The 20,941-nt window shown below is 48.2% G+C and overlaps 1 protein-coding gene across 1 annotated transcript in view; it reads left to right on the top strand.

Annotated features, from left to right (window-relative positions):
- Positions 1–20,941, top strand: part of MYO18B (myosin XVIIIB) — a gene marked incomplete at its 5' end in the record, with an annotated part of 220,584 nt that overhangs the window by 113,058 nt on the left and 86,585 nt on the right. Inside the window, 3 exons of the mRNA XM_080821624.1 lie at positions 1,580–1,690; positions 5,803–5,907; positions 12,405–12,557. Of these exons, the coding sequence (XP_080677750.1) occupies positions 1,580–1,690; positions 5,803–5,907; positions 12,405–12,557 (369 nt within the window). The remainder of the gene's footprint in view (positions 1–1,579; positions 1,691–5,802; positions 5,908–12,404; positions 12,558–20,941) is intronic.

Here is a 20,941-nt window from a genome sequence, read left to right as displayed (position 1 = left end):
AGGACCAACATTGGGGGTGCCTGGGTGGCTCAGTGGGTTAAGCCTCTGCCTTCGGCTCAGGTCATGATCTCTGAGTCCTGGGATCAAGCCCCGCATTGGGCTCTCTGCTCAGTGGGGAGCCTGCTTCGCTCTCTCTCTCTGCCTGCCTCTCTGCCTACTTGTGATCTCTCTCTCTCTGTCAAATAAATAAATAAAATCTTTAAAAAAAAAATAAAAGACCAACATTGTTTTTTCGCAACTGAATTTCCACATGAGGGACAGCAATTGTAATCTTCTGAAGGTTTGGTGAGAGGTTCTGGGTGGTATGGTAAATGATCAAAAAGTTAGTTTCTACATTGTAACCCATCTAAGGTATAGAGTTCCAAATGCTGCTCCATGACCAGGCATTAGAGTACGGATAAATGGAAACTTGGAAGTCTAGATTCTTGAAGCCTGCACGCTGCAGATTCTGATCTGGTAGGTCTAGGGTGAAGCCCTGAAATAGAAATTTTTAAAAATTGCATTACTTAGGGCTAACATGCCACAGAATTTGAGAAGCAAGAGCTTGGGTCAGTCCCTCAATTACCAAGATCAAGAAAGGAACACCTTGAGGGCAGCAAGAACCCATGACATCTGCTTCCAATTCTAGAACCTTCTGTGCAACGTCACACAGTTTTTTTTTTTTTTAAAGATTTTACTTACTCATTTGCCAGAGAGAGAGAGAGAGATCACAAGTAGGCAGAGAGGCAGGCAGAGAGAGAGGTGGAAGCGAGTTCTCCCCTGAGCAGAGAGCCTGATGTGGGGCTCGATCCCAGGACCCTGAGATCATGACCTGAGCTGAAGGCAGAGGCTTAACCCACTGAGCCACCCAGGCGCCCCCAACGTCACACAGTTTTAAACACTGTGCACTATGGCTCTTTGTAGGCTCTGAGCAAGTTTTGGAGGTTCTCATTTAAAAGACTTGTCTCCTTCACGGGCACACAGTTCTTAATTTTCTCTTCCAAGAAGTGAGAGGGCCGTCATTCCTGTCTGTTTTCAAAAGAGAATGTCATATCTGTGTGCCAGGCAATGTGCTAGGTGTTTTACACGGGCGATCTCATCGGATTCTCATAAAAGCATCCTGAGGTGGTCGTTTTCCACCAAGTAACCAGAGGCAAAGTGGATTGTCCAAGGTGACATTTTGGGCAAGTGATCTCCCTCTGCAGGGTTCCCTGTCTTCATGAATAAACTTTTGTTCAACCTTCCATCTACCCACCTATCCATCCATCTATCCATCCATCCAAAAAACCCTCACCGAGGCTTGCTCCAGGGATGACACATCTGTTTCACGTTAAAAGTGTTGAGAAGGACCCTGAAGGAGTCTCCCATCGAAATTCAGTGGGAAAGAGTGTGATGGATTATTGATGGCTTGTAATGACCGCAGGAAGGGATGTGGCAGCACGTGGGCTATTTATCTATCATTTCTGACCTTCCCGGGCCCCTGGGGGATGACTTGGCTCTCCTCCCCACACTCTAGAAATGAAAAATGCAGGTGGGATACCCAGGCTGACATGGTTTGTGTGGGTCACCCTCATGAGCCTCTGTCCTTGCCACCCCCCAGCTCCGCCAGCGGTTTGAGCTGGAGATAGAGCGGATGAAGCAGATGCACCAGAAGGACCGTGAGGACCAGGAGGAAGAGCTGGAAGATGTCCGCCAGTCCTGCCAGAAGCGGGTATGTGAACAGCACCTTGGGCCCTGCCAGGGCTGGTCCTGGTGCCATCTTCCTTTGAGTGGGGTGGGGGGAAGGGTGGAGTCTAGGGCCCAGGGATAGACCATTCCTGCAACCACCTAAGACCTTCACTGTCAGGGGTGCTAGAGCAGAACTACATATCTTAAATATGGTTCTAGGACTTCCAGAAGTCTCTGGAACTGTCAAGCATCATCCCCCCAAGATTTCTGCCAAAAGCCCATAATGCCATGTGACTTTATACTTTGGGTAAGGACTTAAGGACTTACAGGTTTCAAGGAGGGAACTAGTTTCTTCTGGCTATTTCCTTTGCAAATCATTTCCTGCACTTCATCCAAGCTCCTACAGACATTTCAAACCGTGGGTAAGAAAGCAATAAATCCTTGCAATCGTACCACCTAGAAACCATCATTATTACTATTTTAAAAGTCATTTCATAGCTCTCTGTTATTGTACACACACACATACATATTTATTGAGATATCGTTTTCCCTAAATGGGGTCATGCTTTCCTGAAGCCTGCTATTTTCACTCAGCGGTGTGTCCTGGGCCTCTTTCCGTGTCGGTAAACACAGATCTCACTTACATACTGAAGAGCTTTAGAAGCAGTCCACCTTAGGCACATGCTGTCATCTGTTCAACAAGTCTCTCGTAGTCGGGCATTGAGGATTTTCAGATTTTCTGTTACTCTAACCAATGCTGAGATAAACATCCTTACAGATGCATTGACTGATGTGAATAGAAGATGAATCTTTTAAGTGGAGTGGCTGGAAAGCTGTGGGTTATGGCTCAGCAAACAGGCTTTCTCACTGCGGCACCCCTCCAGGTGCTTCATCGTCTGGTCTGCATTTGGATCTCCAAGAAGGGACAGAGGAGCTTTTCTCAAAGCGGACTCCTATGACTGGCTCCCTCGGCGGTCTGTCTGGGGAGAACTCTAGACTGTAGGGCTTGAGGGCCTGGGTGTTGAAATTCCCAGACTCTTGGTTTGGATCTCTGCCCTTCTACCTTAATGACTGTGCCATCTTGGGAAAGTGATTTAAAAACCTTAACTGTTACTGAAATCCATGCTAGCCCTTGACTCCTTGCTCTGTATGCAGGGCTGGTCACTCAGAACCAGTGTATAAGACACACGAGAAAGCCCGTGCTGCTACTTTAATCGGAATCATCGGGTCAAGTCACGCTTGGGTCAGGTCCCAAGGTCATCAACTCCCAAGTGTGGGGCATTGGAGGAACCACATAACCTTGCTAAAGAGCTTCACTGTTCTCATCCATAAGATAGGATAGTGTGACTAAGGACAGGGTCACAGTGAAGACTTGGGGAGATCTCAGATGGGGAAACAATGCACAGTTTGGTAAATGGAATCCTTGTTTGCTGGAAACTTGCAAGCAATAGCGGATTTCTGGGCAGTGGGCCCTTCAGAAGAGCTAGTGAACCAGCCTGGTGGTTCGCTGGCTCCTGGGTGTGATTCAACCCTCCAAGAGAAGGAGGGCATGTAGCCTTGGCACCCTACAGAGCCCACAGCCGGACGTCCTCCTGGGCAGGACTGAAGGGCATATTGGTGATTATCAGAACCTCGGCAGGAGATGGAGGTCTCACTGAGCACATCCTCAAGCAGATCTGACTGCCATAGTACCCTACCTTTGGAAAGAAAGAGTCAACAATTTTAGACTCATCCAGACCTGTGCGTCCCCGAGTTAAGTCTCAGAACCTTCCTGAGGCTCTGTTTTCTCATCTGAGACATGGGAGCAATGATAGAAAATGTTCTGCTTTCCTCTGCTATTGTGAAGATGAGATGGAAGAACGGGCAGTAGCTTGTAAACTGTAAAGTGTTGGGAGTTATTGTAAATTATAAAGTGCTGGGAGTTTGCATCGAGGGACCAGTTTCAGCTTTTTTCTGTTCTCACATATCTGGGAGAAATGAATGGGATTCTTTGAACACCCAGTGGGCTCGGTGCACCTGGCTGGGTTCTTGATGTCCATCAGCTTCTTTGCTCCCCTGAAGAACACTGTGAGGTTTATGGTCCTGGTTCACAGATGAGGAAACCATAGTTCAGAATGGTGAAGCCAGTGACCCAAAGTTACCCAGCCAGGAAGTAGCCAAACTAGGACTTGAAGCTTAGGTCTGTCTCACTGCAAAGCCCAGTCTCTTACTAAAAATGCTAGATTTAATTTTTTTTTCTTTTGCAAATGTTTAGACCATGGAAGGCCACTTTAGGAAGCATTGATAGAAGTCAGCCTTGGGCAATGCTACATCCTTGAGCTCTTCCCGCACACAAATTTGCCAAAGGCTCTGATAAGTCTTGCACCGAAGAACTGTTAGCCCCGTGGTCCCACACTCCTAGCATGGACTTTCCTCCACCTACGTACCCATCATGCTTGTGAATGCCATGGGGAGATGTCCTGCAGAACCTACTCCAGAAAGCTTTGCCTGGCTGGATACAGAGTTTTTTATTATTTTGTGTATTTTTCAAAATGTGTTTTAGCTTTGCCAGGTTACACTCTAAAAGCAGACACAAGCAGAGGGCCTTGTGACTCTCACTCTTAAAGTTTTGAAATGGACTTGCTTTCTACATAAGTGACCGTCAATTACTACTTCGTTTGCCCTCCGTGGGTCAGGAGATGGAAGCCCTCCGTCCCTGCCCCATGCCCTCGTGTGAAGGTTGCACAACTGCTGGTGCATTCTAAAAGTGCCTCAAAGCATCATGAGTGCCTTGAGCTGGGGCCCCGATGAGGTGGGGATGTGACCCAGGGCCTCCCAAGGCTTTTCCGTGGACAGATTTATAAAGGGAGAGAGCGAGGTCACAGAAAGGTACTTTCTCCTGACGGCAGACACTCACGTGAACTTCATCTAGCGGCTGCTCTGCTCCATCTGTCTCTCGCCATGGCAGGAAATCAATTGTTTTAGTGACCTGGGTAGGATTTGGGACGGCTCTCTGGGGTGGCAAAAGAGCCAGGGTCAAGAGATACAACGCTAACTGCTCTTGGCAGCAACCGACTTAGGAGAAGGGGCCTCAGAACATCGCTCAGACTCAGTTTGCCCCTCTGGGCAATAGGGTCATTGATACATCATGGAAAGGGAGGATGCAGGGGTGGGCCAGGCAGCATATAGGAGAGAGGCTGGCGGGGAAGAGGGTGTGCAAAGTGATTATGGTGGGATATTCACTTTAGGGGGGAACACCTGCCTTTGCTGAGTGATGAGAGAAATCAGAGCCGTGAAAGGAGTTGCCTGGAGCCAAAGGCCTTAGTCTGTTTGGACTGCTCTAACTGGGTATCACAGACCGGGGGCTGAAATGGCAAACATTCATTTCTCAGCATTCTGGAGGTTGGGAAGTCCAAGATCAAGGTGTCAGCAGATTGGGCATCTGGTGAGGGCCCCGCCCCTGGCTTGCACACACCTGACTTCTTGCTGTGTCCTCAGGTGGTGAAGAGAGAGAGAAGAAGCAATCTCTCTGCGATCTCTTCTTATAAGGGCCCTGATCCCAGCACGGGGGCTCTACCCTCTGGACCTCACCTAAACCCAGTTATCTCCCAAAGCCTGCGTCTTCAGATAATACCACACAGGGAGTTAGAATTTCAACATAGGAATTTGGGAGAGATCTGAACATGTAATCCACAACACCAAGTAATGGCAAATGCAAACAACTTCTTCTTCTTCTTTTTTTTTTTTTTAATGGATCCACAGTCTATTTGATAAAGAAGGTGGCTACACTTTAATGTGTTGGGTATAATGTTGCCCAAAGCCTTAAAAAGTCAGAGTGCCAAGATTTGCAAATATCCAAGCAAGGTCATGGCATAGGAAGGAAACAACTGTTGGAGAATGCGTAGAGAACTGGGGCCGAGGGCTTCATGGTGAGTGGCAGGGGCCTCGCCATCACTGGCCAGCTCTCCCCATAGCTGTCGGGCTCCCAAGATTTTAGGCTCCTGAGTTCTCTGACAGAGACACCCCCTCCTAACCTCTAGGACGGCCTTTGTGGAATGGGGCAAAGGGCTGCGAACTTCACATTCCCCCCTCCTCCAGATGGTCTCCCTGCCTTGTGGGCTTTGTCCGGATGGAGCTCATTTCTCCTATGTCTGTGTCTGCCCTTTGTGCCTGCAGCTCCGCCAGCTGGAAATGCAGCTGGAGCAAGAGTACGAGGAGAAGCAGATGGTCCTCCATGAGAAGCAGGATTTGGAAGGCTTGATTGGAACCCTCTGTGATCAGGTAAGAGGGTAGCACCAGCAGGCATTTGAGAGAACACTCCCTGCCTCCAGGCCTTGTTCAGAAAGATGGGTTGGAGGAGGGAGGACAGCTCAGTAAGTCTTCAGGAAGAGCCAGAGGCCGGTCCATTCAGCCAGCCTCCACCTGCTCCTCCAAGTGTCCTCTGGCCCATCGATTCCGGCCCTGGCCACCCTCACTGGCTCTTCAAAGGAGACCTTCTGAGGTCCACACACAGCAGGGTTCTTGGAAGGACCAGGAGAATAAACAGCGTAGGCCAAGCCAGAAGGAACAGATGAGATCGCCTTGCCTTCAGCAGCTGTCGGCGGGGGGGCGGGGGAGGGAGGGTAGGCAGCCCTTGCTTTAAGGGGGTGAATGTGAGTGGCAACTATGTTTACAGCTGTGAGAACAAGACTGTTGCTAGAGGCAGCCAGGCTCAGAGTCAAGCAAATGGGGCTTGAGAGCCTAGCTGGGGCCCCTTCTGTCTACATGGCTTTGGGTGAGCTAGTGAACCACTCTGAGTTTCTAGAGGGCAGAGACCTGTGGGAAGGTTGCCATGGCCGTATCCCAAGGTTCTCATCTGTGGCACTGAGGACATTTCAAGCCATGCCATCCTTTGTTGTAGGGAGGCCGTCTCATGCTCTCTGGGATGCTGAACAGCATCTCTGGCCTCCCCCTACTAAATGCCAGCAGCATACCATCCCCCTTTCATCGTGACAACCAGAAATGTCTATAGCCATGACTGAATGTCCCTTGAGCACAAAATCAACTTCCCCCTTTGCAAACAAAAACAAAACCAAAACAAAACTACAGCTGTAAATAAAGCAACCAGCAGACAGCAGATCCTAGCGCCAGCTCCTGGTTTCCCAGGTGGGAGCAATCACTCCTCCATTGCCCAGATATTCCTTGCCCTGCCTGAGCTGCCGCTGCATGAAACCCCACCACCAGAGAGAGATGCCTGGGGCTTCTGTGATTTCTTTTAAAGTATCACAGGGGTGTGTTTTAAGGTCTTTTCTTAACGGGCATACACAGTTGTTTAATTAGCAATGGTCTCGCTGTCTATCAGCAGAATTACTCTTGCTAGGCACAGAGGAATGTGGGCCCCTCTTCAAACCAGGACTTAGACATAGGTGCTCATTATGGATATTTAAAAAGATTTTATTTTTTGGCATTGAGAGAGAGAGACAGAGAGAGAGAGAGAGAGAGAGAGAGAGAGACAGCACAAGCAGGGGGAACAGGAAGGGAGAAGCAGGCTCCCCACTGAGCGAGGAGCCCAACATAGGGCTGGATCCCAGGACCCTGGGATCATAACCTGAGCCAAAGGCAGATGCTTAACCAACTGAGCCACCCAGGTACCCCTGAATTTTTTTAATTGATTAAGTGAGTGAATCCTAGAGTAGGACCACCATAGCGTCGAGTGTCAAGGTTGGAAGCTAAAGGAATCCACAGGAAAGCTTTGTCATCTTCCTGCTCTGAATTTTCTAGTGTCTCAGCCAAGCAAACCAGGCCATTGGGTGCAGAACCATTGGGGATCTTTCTTTAAAATTAATGCAAGAGAGCCCAGACCAGTATTTGGTTCTAGAACAATAGCGGCCAATCGCTGGGCGAAAGAGGCATTCTATTCAGCGTGGTCCACCGGAGGAAACAAAGCAGGTAATCCAGAAAGGTTTTTATAGATGTTGCTGAAATGAAACATTTTCTGTGGAAACAGAAGGTGACTTGAAATGAATAAAATGCTAATTTTATGTTAGTCACCAAGCTGGAACCTTTAAATAAATGATCACATTTGGTAGTTTTTAATGTTTTATTAAGACATTTGCCAAACTCATGGAAAAGTAGAATGAATAATATAATCGACGCTTATGCACCAAGCACCCAGGGTTCCCATAAATTAAAAATTTGCTATATCAGATTCAGATATTTTTAAGGAAAGAAAACATACTTCAAAAACAGTTGGCAGCTCCTTGATTTCCATTCCTATGGCTCCCACTCCTCCCCCCTTCCTTCTTCCTTGCTCCCCAGAGGAGACTATCAACCTGTGATTGGAGAGAGGGATTCCCCGGCATAAGTATTTGAACTTGAAACACATACAGTAACATGATTCTGCAATTTACTTTGTTGCCTTCTGTATCATGTTTGGAGACCAGTCCATGTTAATACATGGAGCTCTAATTCATTCATCTTAACTGCTACACAATATTCTTTTTGTTTTTAATCCCATTCTTCTGCTGGTGGTTAGTTGTTTCTGTTCTAAGACACAAAACTGCCATGCCTATTTTTATGTATGTCTCACTGGGCACATGGGCAAGAGTTTCTCCAGGGGCATGTATATATTTTGAGATTATGTTTTTAGGTGAAGCTAAGTTTATTACTGTTTTATTTCCTTAGCAGATTATTCCTTTGAGTGTGATATGGTCCCTCTTTTCTCCATGAATGATTTTTGCCTTATTTTATTTTGCTTGGTTTCTTTTAGTTGGTTTGGCTGCAAGATCTTTATTTATTTATTTATTTATTTTTAAAGATTTTATTGATTTATTTGGGAGAGTGAGGGAGCGTAGAAGCATAAGAGGAGGAAGGGGCAGAGGGAAAAGCAGACTTCTCCCCTGAGCAGGGAGCCCCAACATGGTTCTTGATCTCCCAACCCTGAGATCATGACCTGAGCCAGAGGCAGGCACTTAACCCACTGAGCCACCCAGGAGCCCCTGGCAAGACTTTTAAAAATTCTTTCATGTCCAACATTTCCAAGTGTGTGTGTGTGTGTGTGTGAGAATATGTTTTGTTAATTCAGTGTTGTAGCCTCAGACTTTTTATAGGAGAATCTAATTCATTTACATTTATTGGAATGACTGATATATGTAAAATTATTTCTATCTTCTTATTTTGCATTTAATATTTGTTGACTTATTGTCCCCTTTCTTTGCTGCTGCTTTTATTCCTTTCTTGCTTTTGAAATTTTTAAAAAAAATATCAAAGATTTTATTTAGTTAGTTAGTTATTAGAGAGAGAGAACACAACCTGGGGGAGGAGCAGAGGTAGAGAGAGAGAGAATTTCAAGAAAACTCTGCGCTGAGCATGGAGCCCAACATGGGGCTTGATCCCACAATCCTGAGATCATGACCTGAGCTAAAACCAAGTCGGATGCTTAACCAACAGAGCCACCCAGGGGTCCTGTAGATACCTATTTAATTGTCATATTTTCTAACATACTGTATTTGATTTTTACAATTCTGTGGGAAGGGTATTATTAGTTCATTCTTATAAATGATAGAATTGAGGCTCAAAAGCTAAAGCAAATTGCCCAAGATCATATAGCTTGTTAGTGGCCTACGCGGATTTGAAATGGAGTCTGTATTATTTGATAGCCTGTATTTGTAAGCACTATGCTGCTTAAAAATGGTTAAGGTCCAGTTAATTAGAATCAACCCTTTGTTGACCATGTTGATTTTTCTCAGAATATTCTCCATTCTCTCTCCTAGTCTCAGTCTCCTCATCTAGAAAGTGGTTGCTTAGCCCTGCCTGCATTTCCAGTTTGTATTTTTAAAGTTCTCAGAGAGATCCTTGACAACAGACATTTAACAAGTGCCCCAGACAATTTGGTTTTATGATAAATGGTGAAACAGCTGAGATTTGAATATAGTTTCCCACAACAACACTAAACATCATTTAGATTTATTGGTTAATTATTCACCAGCTTTATCCAAATTTGAATCTTTGTGCTACAGAATGCAAACTTGCAAAATGACATTTATTTCCCATTAACCTAATGAGCTCTCTCTCTCTCTTTCTCTTCTTTGCCCTCCTCTCTTGTAACAATTCATTATGAAGGGGAGGGTGACTTGTCTGACATTTTTGTTGTGAGTTCTGTTTGCAAAGATCCCTCTGGAAAGGAGAGAGGGTGCCAGCATTTTCAGGGGCTTCCTGGTAGTCGGTTGTAGTATCTGAGCCGTGGTCAATGCTAATAACATCAAGGGATGTCCCTGATGCCAACCTGCCCCGCGGAAAATGAACGCTCTTTATACTCTGGGATGTGTAAAGAGAAAGAACAGATAAAAAATAAGAGAGATGCTGAGTACACCGATTGAATGCAGAATCTGGGCTCAAATTAGTGAATCAGGATTCAGGTTCCCCTAGGCACTATGGTGCAATGGTTAGAAACTTTGCATTTTAAGGCTGAGCTGCCCAGGTTCAAATCCTTGGTGCATAACCACACCATCACTTTAAGGAGACCACTCACTCTATGTCAAGTTCACCAGCTGTGCCTCCATTTTCCCGTGACACTACGTAAGAATCCCACCTAGCTCACAAGACATGAGCTGGCCCCAGGTAACTTCTCTTGCTCTGTGACCTGCCCCGCCTCCATGTTTTATGTTCTCATGCTCATCACTGGAACCAGAGATACAAGACTTTCTCAGCCTTCTGTCTTTGCTCTTGGCCTGGCATCTTCTTGAAATGCCCTTCCCATACCTCACTGGGCTCCCACTTACCCAAGACTCTTCCTGATCCCATCCAAACCTGAGCTGGCTGGCAATCCCCTGTGCTTGCACAACACCTTCCCTGAAATTAAAGAACAAAACTGACCTCTTTTATCATCCATTCCACTGAAATGACCTCTTTCTGGTTAGGATAGTCGGATTCCTACCCAAACTCTGCCACTTCCTAGAGGTGGGATCTTGGGCCAATTACTTGTCCCTCTGCAGTCTTCTGCTCCATCATCTGTAAAATGGGAACAGCAACACTATACATCACACAGTCTTCAAGAGGACCAAACGTGTTACCTCCTGTAAAGGGTTTAGAGTGGTGTCTGACACTTAGAAAGCTCTCTGTAAATGTAAGCTATTTCTGCTTTTATAAAGGCAATAAAAAAATAATAATAATGTCTATCCTTAAGAGATTGTCGCAGGAGTTAAATGCAATAACATGTGACAAAGGGCCAGGCACAATGCCCAGTTCTGATCTTAGCTCAGCAGGTAAGATTATATTTTATGTGCATGCTTGTGTGTGTGTGTGTGTGTGTGTGTGTATAGATGTATACACACACACACACACACACACACACGTATTAGACCAGCATTTAAAACTTAAAGCAACACACCTCAGGACAAAGAGGCTGGATCTGAAGAACCAACTCATTTTTCAAAGATTTCAAAACCGTGCATTCTAGTCATCAGACAATACTCATAATTCTTTATATTTGTAAAGCGTTTGACAGCATACAAAGTGCTCTCTGATCCATTATCGTGCCTGATCTTTGTCTTATCTCAACATGGAGGATAGTTTATTTATTTATTTATTTCCTTATTTTTATAGACGAGGAGTGTGGGGTTCAGAGGGGTGGCACGATCCAACCCACTGCCAGCAAACGGTGAGCCAGGGTTTAAAACCTGGGCCACCTTGTTCCAAACCCAACCTTCTTTCTAGAATACACCGGGGACATTATGACCATCCCAGGGAATGGTTCTGGAGAGATGCGGGTATCCAGGTATATAGAAATTCGGTCCCATGGCTGACATACCTACACTGCGTTTTCTGGAAAACTACTCCCTCTTTTTCTGCCGGTCTCCTGAGGGGCTCTTTCTGAGTTTCGGAGTTGCTCAGGGCTTTAGCAGCAGCATCATTTCCAGGGGAGAGGGCGGTCTGTCACTGCTCTGTGTCAGGCTTCTGGGTGGTCCTGCACCTGCCTCTGTTCACCTCAGCCCCTAGGAGTTGTCACCCTCCTGGCACCCAGGATGCGGCTTCTGTAGGAGCAACGAGACAGCTGCCCACTTGGAGGGTCTACACATCCAGGGTTCTGGGGGAAGAAAGCCGCTCTCTTTTGGGTAACACCCCTCTGCAGAAAATGACCTTGTGCCTTAACCTGGCAAAGGAGACCAGCTCAAGGGACAGAAAAACTTGATTTAGACCTCCAAAAGCAGCCTGGCTCTTTTTTAATACTAAGTACTTAATGAGGTGCAACATACGTGCGGGGAAGGACAGTGTACCACACTACACAGCTCAGGGACTCAGGGGCGCAGCACCCACAGAAATGGCAGGCAGACTCCCTGGAGAGCTCTCTGGCCCTATCCAGTCTCAGCCCTGGCAGGGTAACTGCTGTGCTCACTTCTGTCACCAGAGGGCCTCACCTGACCTGTAGGTTCTGACAAGGCGAGGAGAGGCCCTACTGACAACTTGGGTGCCCAAGATGAGACCCAGTGACTTTGGACGCTTCCAGGCTGGGAAGACATTGATGTGCCCAGCTCATATTCGTGGGCCTTTGGCTAAACACGGCTAAAGGCATTCGGATAAACACCAGCTTAATTCCCACAGCAGCCCCGTGTGCCTGATGCCATTCCCATTTTGCAGATGTGGAAACTGAGGCTTGGGCGGGAGAAGGGTCTTGTCCAAGGTCCCGTGGTATGAGAGGCAGAGGCAGGATTTGAACCCAGGGGAAGGTTGGTTCCAGAGAACTTGGACCCTGTCCACTGCTCTGCAGTCTTAGCTCACAAGAGCCTTCCCTTGGCTTCCAGATTGGCCATCGAGACTTTGACGTGGAGAAGCGTCTTCGGAGGGACCTCAAGAGGACTCATGCGCTCTTGTCAGATGTGCAGCTTCTTCTGGGGAACATGGAGGACAGCAAGACTTCAGTCAGCAAAGAGGAGCTGGAGAAAGTGCACAGCCAGGTAGGGGTCGTGGGGGCCCCTTAGGGCCAGGCTTGGGGAGGATGCTGCAGCCGACCAGGGGGGATGGTGGCTCTTGGTGTGGCCGCAGCACCAACGTTCACAGACCTGCATGGAGATGGGGGACACCGAGGGGCTGGGCAGGTCACACGGAGGTGGTAGATGAGGAGGAGGGGGTCTATAAATGACTGTCGAGTCTGGTTCCCTTCCTTAGGGCTGAGGCAGAATGCATCTCAAGGACGTGGGCAGATCAGAGGCCTGGAGCAGAATGGCTGGGTGCACTGCACAAGCGTGCATGTGTGTCTGTGTGTGCATGTGTGTGGGGCTGCCTAGGCTGTGTAGGAAACAACCAGTCATCGTGCTATTAAAGCAAAAGCTCGAACAACTGGCACCACCAACAGCGCTGATTAGAATGGTAATGATGTTGATCTCTGGCTGTCACCTTCTGGAGCACCCACTATGTCCCACTTGGACTATACTGGGTGGCCCATAGAGTTCTCCAGAGAGCATCTCCTTTCCCCAAGAGAGGTGGCAAAGAGGGGAGGAGACCTGTCCAAAGTCACACAGCTAGAAAGTGCCAGAGCAAGGATTCGAACTCAGGGCTCCACCCTCCCTGGCTCCTTCAGAAGAGGACGGGAAGCAGATGGGCGGTGAGGCCAGGCACATGCCAAGGACCTCAGGAGGTGGGATGGGCTCAGGCTGTGCCAAGTGCAGACAGCATGGCCCAAGGTGGCAGGTGTTGAGAGATGCGAGTGGGTCAGAACCCACAGTGGCGTGGGGGAACTTGGGGAGCGAGGTCCTAGAGTGGGGACTGAGGACTTGCTACCCGTCCCCACAGGAAGCTGGAAACAATGCAGGGAAGCTCAGAGCCCCACTGGGGATGCTGTGCCCATGCGTTTGATGATACCTCTAACCCATGCCTCCTGCAGATAAAACCATGTGCGCCCAAGCCAGGTGTGGGGCAACGGAAGGCATTTCCTGCTGCCTTCAGCACCTCACTTTCTCAGAGTGTTGCCCTCCCTTCTTCCTCCTTCTCTGGCCTTCTGTCACGTGGCCTCAGCCCTGCCACATGGCTGTGCATGTGTATCTTCACAGAGACTACCTCAGAAGCTCCGATGGGTTACCTGTAGTTTTTGGACTCTAAGGCAAAACTATACTTCCTGATAGCAAGACTATGCTTTATGCGTGTCAGTGATGCCTGTTCAGTCCACAGCGTGTAATAAATACTGAATAAATGCCTGCCTGTTGAATTCACTGGGCTCATTCCCCTAATGAGGAAATGAAGGAACAGAGAGGGTGAGAGGTTTGCCCGAGGTCACACAGCCAGTGAAGGCAAAGCTGGGCCTTGAACCTGTATTCCCTGACTCCAGAACCAGTGCTCTTCTCTCTTCCTTCTGGAGCTCACGAGGGTCAGTGCGTTCCCGGGAAGGCAGTGGGAGGCAGCAGAGTCTAGAAACTAGATCTAGAGCCTTCTTCACTTCCTATTTCTGGTGTCCATTTCCTGTCTGTAAAATGAAAGGTTTCAGGTTTTCAGAGATTATAGACTATGGGAGAAACCCTGCCTCCACCTTTTTTCCTAAAATAAATTCTAGGTTTGATTCAGATTTCATGAGTTTCTCCATTAGCTCATTTTCCTGTTCCAGGATCCATCCCAGGGCACGCCCCTGTATCTGCTTGTCCTGTCTGCCCAGTCTCCTCTGTCTGGGACAGTTTCCCAGTCCTACCTTGCTTTTCATGACCTTGACAGTTTTGAGAAATACCGGCCAGGTATCCTGAAAGTGTCCCCCCCAGTCTGGGTTTGTGTGAAGCACTTCTCATGACTAGACCAGGTTGGAGGGTTTTGGGAGCGAATACCCCAGAGGCTCACTGAGGGGCTCTTCTGTCTCCCTCACTCTCTGATTTTCCTTTGTTTAGCAGCCACACTCTGCTAGGATGACCAACCATCTTGGCTTGTCCTTGATGGTCCTGGGTTTAGGGTTGAAAGTCCCGTGTCTTGGGCAAGCCCTGGACAAACCCAGACAGTTGATCACTCTGCTCTCTTCATGGCCATGTCAGGAAACTAGAATCACCTGGGCTTCCATGCGTCCCCTCACTCCATCCTCATACCCTCTCCTATGTGCCCATTTTACAGATGGGGAAATCCTGTTGAAAGCTGGAAAGTGACCTGCCCAAGGCAGTGACAGCAGCTAAGTGGCAGAGCTGGGATTCATATCCAGGGCTCACAATTCTAATTGTAGGATCTAAGGTTTCTTTTGCCTGTCTGATCGGCTGTCCATGTGGGTGGAAGACCCTTAGCCTTTTGACTAACCTCACATGGGCAGAGATATCGGAGTCCCTGGTCAGGGGCCAGGCCTCTTGGATTCATGAGGCCCCTTTTCTCTTCCTGCCTCCCCCCAAATATTCCTAGTGCCACAGCCTCCCAGCCTCTCCCTCCCTCCAGGTGATTGTTCTTGAAAAGGAACCATGATGGTTTTGTTCCTCCTTCTTCCTTTTTTAAGTATTCATGAGAAACCTCCCTCTGCAGGGTTAAAATGTGTGTTCTTGAAAAATAGTGGTATTTAATGAAGGCGCCTCCAGCTGAATCAAAGAGCTTCATTCTTCTGAAAGTCCTTCTTCCCCATCTCTGCATCCGGCTCCTATCAAAGGGAATTCACAGCCTTGGCTTTCTGTTGCTGTTGTCATGGAAATCGTTATAAGGATGGGATCGCGTGGACCAGAGGTCAGGGAACAGTTGCTTTGGCTCCCAGCACACGTGTCCCGGATGCCGGAGTCAGAGCTAATCAAATAAAGCGGTGATGACATTGGGCATCACTCTGTTTCCTCTCCCCGGGAAGGTATTTGTCCTTTACCTGAAGGCTCTGAGAACAGAGGCGGACAGAGCAGATAGGAGGGGAAAGAGAGAGGGAGCTAACTTTGGGGCTGAGTGTGCTGCAAGTTCTGGGTCTGGCACTGAGCAACTTCATTCATACATTCCTTCATTCCTTCTTTCTTTCCTTCCTTCCTTCCTTCATGACTTAATGAGGCACCTACTGTGTGTCAGGTGATAGGCTCTATCCAGGTATATAATGGTTAGTCAAACAGACACCCTCCCTTGTGAAACTTACATCTTTTTTTAAAAGATTTTATTTATTTACTTGACACACACAGAGAGAGAGAGAGAGAGCATGAACGCACACACAAGCAGAGGGAGCAGCAGGGAGAGGGAGAGGGAGAAGCAGTCTCCCTGCTGAGCAAGGAGCCCGATATGGGGCTCGATCCCAGGATCCTGCGATCATGACCTGAGCCAAAGGCAGACACTTCACTGACTGAGCCACTCAGGCATCCCGGAACTTATATCTGATGGCAAAGAAGACAAGCAAACAATAATACAAATAACTAGAAACATCCCACACCTTCATATGGGTATTAAAGGAAATAAACAAGATTCTGGAGTAGGGACTTGCAAAGGATCTCTTGTAGCCTGGATGGTCAGCTAAACCGCCCTGGGAGAAGGAGAAGCAGGTGGGGATTTTATTCCAAGGGTTGTGCAAAGCCGTTGGGAGGTTTGAAGCAGAGTGACATAATCTGATTCACGATTTAGAGGCTCGCTCTTCTGTGCGGAGAATGGGTGCAGAGAGGACGTTGGTGCCTTTAGGAGACAATCGACCCTTCCAGGCTGGAGGATGTGGTCGGCTGGGTTAAGTGGTGAGGGAGCTGGCTAGAAGGGACAGACTTGGGGCTGGTTTGAAGGCCGTGGGACTTGTGGATGTTCTGACGGCAACAGTAGGTGTAGTAGTCAGCTAATCCTCACCACTGCAGGAGGGGGTATTTCTATTTTTGACCCATTTAACCAATAAAGAAACTGTCTCTGAGAGGTTGAGTAACTTACCCAAGGGCACCCAGCAGTGTATACCTGAATGCTGTAGATGTCGATAGTTTCGTGCCCATGCAACTTGGTAGGTATAATCGGGGTCCTGTTAACATTTGGACCTACTGTGTTAACAGAGCACCTACTATGTACAAGGCTTTTCCTTGATGTCTTAGGATTCCCAAACTTGGTTGTATGTCAGATGACTTAAGCACCGTTTAAAAAATCATAGATTCCGGATCCTACCCCCCACTAGTCTTTTCTTTATTTTTCTTCATTAAGTCTGGGTTGGCACCCGGCATCTACATTCCTAAACCATCCTACCAGAGGATTCGGATGCTGGTCTTGCGGCCAGCATTTGGGAATTGTGAGCCTCGTTTATCTCTCAAAACTCCCTTTCATGTTTGGTGGCAATATTTCCATTTTGCAGATGGGAAAACTGACAGCGAGTTTATATTAGTGCAACGAATCTTCATTCTGCTGTTTTAAAATGGATTAAATCTGAGTTCAGAGGACCCGATCTGGCACTTGCTAGTCTTGTGGCCTTTGACATGCAACATGACCTCCTGGAGACTTTTTCTCTCTGAGTGGAGTATTTTCATTCCCTTGATAGCCCAGCGCCTGTGGGGGGCTGCTGAGGTCAGGCCAGCAAGGGTCTTCAGAAACAGTGAACACTCCCAGCAGCCCTTACAGCTCGCTAACTGTGGCGCCAGAGAACCCAGAGAAAGGTTTCCTCTCTCAGGGCATTGAGATGAGGGAATTATTTCAGTGCACCTGTTAAGGAACAACTTGCATTCAGCAGATACTGATACGGTCCCCACTCTGGGACAGATCGGAGGCCAGGCTGCAGGGATAAGGAGGAGACCATAGGGTTCCTTCCCTCCAGGGACTCCCAATCTGCAAGAGGTAGACCAAGGATCAGACTCTTGCCAAACAGACTGATAAGCTCCTTACTGGGGGGAGGGGGGTGGTTAATTAAGGAGGATGCCCTTAACGGAGCTGTGGGGGAGGGGCTGGCAGCTTCCGCTGTCTCTTTAAAGGTGGAAATGAATTGCTGGTTAGCGGGAGGATGCAGCAGAGCATAGAGGGACAGAGGCATGTGGAGACAAGGGAGTGTATGCCTCCTGACAAGGTATTGCTGGAATAGCAAGTGTGTGGGGGTAGGAGCAAGGAGGGTGATGCTGGCAGCTGGCTCAGGAATGGTTTGGCAATGGGGAGCCACGGAGAGTTACGGAGCAGAGATGGGTGTGGTCGGAAGTGCTTGTAAGACGTGGCAGGATTTCAGGTCCCAGCTGAAGCCCTGAGTTACCCCATGCCAGGCTGAACCAGCAGCACGGGAGAGTTCCCTAAGACAGAGAATCTTCCAGAATCTCTGGATGTTGCCCTTATAGACAGGCATCCTCTCTGTCCATTGCCCCACCATCTAGAACCCCAAGAGAATCATTTACCTCATTCCACCCAGTTTCCCTCATTGGGAGCCTTGGCTATCTCAGATAACACCTGCAGGTTAAGACCCTGTAATAAAACATGGAAGCCTTCTGGAGGCAAGGTAGACTGTCTTCAAATCCTGCCTCCACAACCTGATTAGCTGTGTGACTTTGAGCAAATCACCCTACCTTGCAGCCTCCTTTGCCTCCCTGAAAAAAAGGACTGATAGTCCCAGTTATGGAGCTGGTAGAAAGAACACTAGACCACAGATTTGAAAGGATTCCCTAAATTAAAAACTCGAAGACAATGATTTTTAAATTGGTGAACTCCCCCTGAGCTCCCATGTCCCAGTCACAGATGTTGGCTGCTGGAAGACGGGTTTCTGGGCACACAGTTTTATCAGACCTCGAGGATCAGGTAGGCAAGGCGACATGTGGGGTGGTTCTGGTGACACCTGTTCTCTAGGAGCCAATTACTAATTAATTCCCATGGAATGTTTCCACTGGAAACAAACTAATCTGGAGACAGAAGCAATCCCAACCACGAAGATCTATAATTGAGATAATCGCAGAGCATAAATAACATCTGCGAGAAGCAGATGCTGGCACCTGACTCCGACGGGACCGTGGAGGAGGCTGTTTTCTCCAGGGTGGCGGTGGCTTTTTTTCCCCCTTCATTTGATTCATGCCTCTGACCTTTGTCTCTTCCCCAAAAGAAATATGGTATTTGCTTTATTGTTAAATGGAGACCCCTCCCGCCCCCGCCAGCTCTCAAATTTACTTACTTCAAGCTGGGACTGTGTTCACATCTTTCTGCGGAACACAAAGCTATCAACAAGTCTCTGTCATTGTACCCCGAAATAGCTCTTCAGTCCATCCCCTCTCCTCTCCTGCCCCCTTATCAGCCACCTCCCCCCTGGAGCTCTCCTTTGGGGTTCTGTCCCCCCTGCTGGCCTCTGGCCTTGTCCATGTCATCTTACTGCCACCTGATCTTTGGAGAGAGAATTCAGGACAGGGGACAGACAATGAGAGAGAAAGAATCCCAAGCAGCCTCCAAGCCCAGCATGGATCCCACATCCCTGAGATCATGACCTGAGCCAAAATTAAGAGTCGGATGCTCAACCAACTGAGCCACCCAGGTGTCCCTGCAGAGAGAATTTTTAAAATTTATGTATAGTCTTGGCTCTTTGAGTTCAGGATCTACTAGTGGCTTCCCATTGCCCTCAGAATCCAGGGCAGGTTCCACAATGCGGCCTTTTTTATGGTGGCAGAGCCTGGCTTCCACGCTCCTGACACGTCTGACCAGCTGCTAAGAGACAGCTCAGGGTCCCTCACACACATCCCACCTTTCCCACCTTTGTCCACGCTGTGTCCTCTCGCCTCTCCCCTCAGAAAACTCTTCACCTGCTGAAGATCTAGTTCTCTTCTTAGCTTGGGTTAAGGCACCATCCCTGGGAGTCATCTCTAACCCTTGCAGGGCTGGGTGAGAGCCCACCTCCCTTCTTTCATGGTCTCCAGGGTTTAGGTCTAGAATAGCACACACCAGTCTCTCACAATCACTGCCTTTGCTTGCCTAGGTCCCCCATTGACCTTTCAGCTCCTTTAAAGGCAAGGGCCGGACTAAGCACAAATACCAAGAAACTTGTCCAAAGTCACAAAGGTAGTAAGACATGAAGGAAGGATTTGAACCCACAGACTTTACCAGCTGGGAGTTCAGCACGTGCTACCACAGACCGCGAATGTGTCTCCTGTTGGCGCTCTGCCCGCTCTGGGCCCTCGCATCCCTTTGGAAAGCCCCGGATGCTCCTGTAGGCCTTTCCACTGGGGGTTTCAGGCTCAGCTTCTGTGTTCCTTCCTGTGGGCCCACTGGGCCTGGTGTGTTGTCTACATGATGATCTCCCAGCCGTGGTCAGGCAACAACCCGAGCTCCCGTTGCTGGTGTGCAGAAGACTGATAGCCCTTGACTCTTCCCTGGTGCCTTTCATTGGGACGTTTGTCACCACGTGTCACCCATGCTTCCATGAGACATTGAAAATAATGAATCCGCTCTGGGAAGATGACTCTGATGGGAGCCTTTTATGTGAGTGAGCACCTTTGGAATGCTTCTCCCCAGTCAGGAACCACAGGGCAGGTAGTCTGGGTATTTTACTTGAAGAGGCTTTTTTTTTTTTCCTCCCCTTTTGAAAGATGATGTTGGAGTGAATTGATTCAATATTAACATAACCTCCTGTCAGAGGAGATAAAAACCGAAGTGTAATTGGGTGAGAACATGGTTATCGAGGGCATGTTCAACCCACAAATATTGACACTTCCCATGCTGTTAGGAATGAAGCGGGGGACAGCTGGCTTTGCTGTAGGCAGGGAGTGACGTCTACGCATCTCCCCAAAAGGACCTGTTACTGTCGAGCGCCGTGGAGGGCCAGACCCCAGAGCGGCAGGCCATCCACCAGGATAATTATAGCCATCTTGACAACGAGGACGTCGATGGCAAGCAACCATTGGTTATGCTGTGCAAGGCGTGGGGCCAAGCCCCGAGATGCCATGACTTAATCTGAGCCCCTCAACCCACTTGAATGTAGGGAACAGCACGGCCTTTTCTGTTTGGGACCAGAGTGTAGGAGTGGGTCTGGAGGTGCTCTGCGGACGAGAGGGAGCTCACAGGGTGAGCCCTGACTCTCCCCGGGAGGGAGCTAGTATTATGCTCCTTGTGTATAGGAGGAAGCTTGGTGTATAAGAGACTTGCCCAAAGTATCAGGGCTGGGGAGGAACTGTTTTTTTTCTTTGTTTGTTTGCTTTTTGTTTTTTTTAAATAACGTATTTTGAAAGAATTTCAAACTTAAAGTGGCAAGAATAGTTCAGAGGATCTGTGTTTAGCCCTCATTTAGATTCATCAATCTAACATTTTACCACACTCGATTTATCATCCTCTCTCCAAATTACCTTTTGCTGAATTATCAGGAAAAGAGTTACAGACGTGATGCCCTTTTGCTCTCACCAACATGGGAAATTTCACACTGATAACATGTTTTCTGATCCGGGGGTCGATGAACTATGGCCTGCAGGCCAAATCCAGCTCAAATCCAACAGGCTTGTTTCTTGTCTGTTTTTGTTTT

The sequence above is a fragment of the Martes martes genome (genome assembly GCF_963455335.1).
Source record: "Martes martes genome assembly, chromosome: 13".
Lineage (NCBI taxonomy): Eukaryota > Metazoa > Chordata > Mammalia > Carnivora > Mustelidae > Martes > Martes martes.
This window is presented reverse-complemented; position numbering and strand designations above follow the sequence as displayed.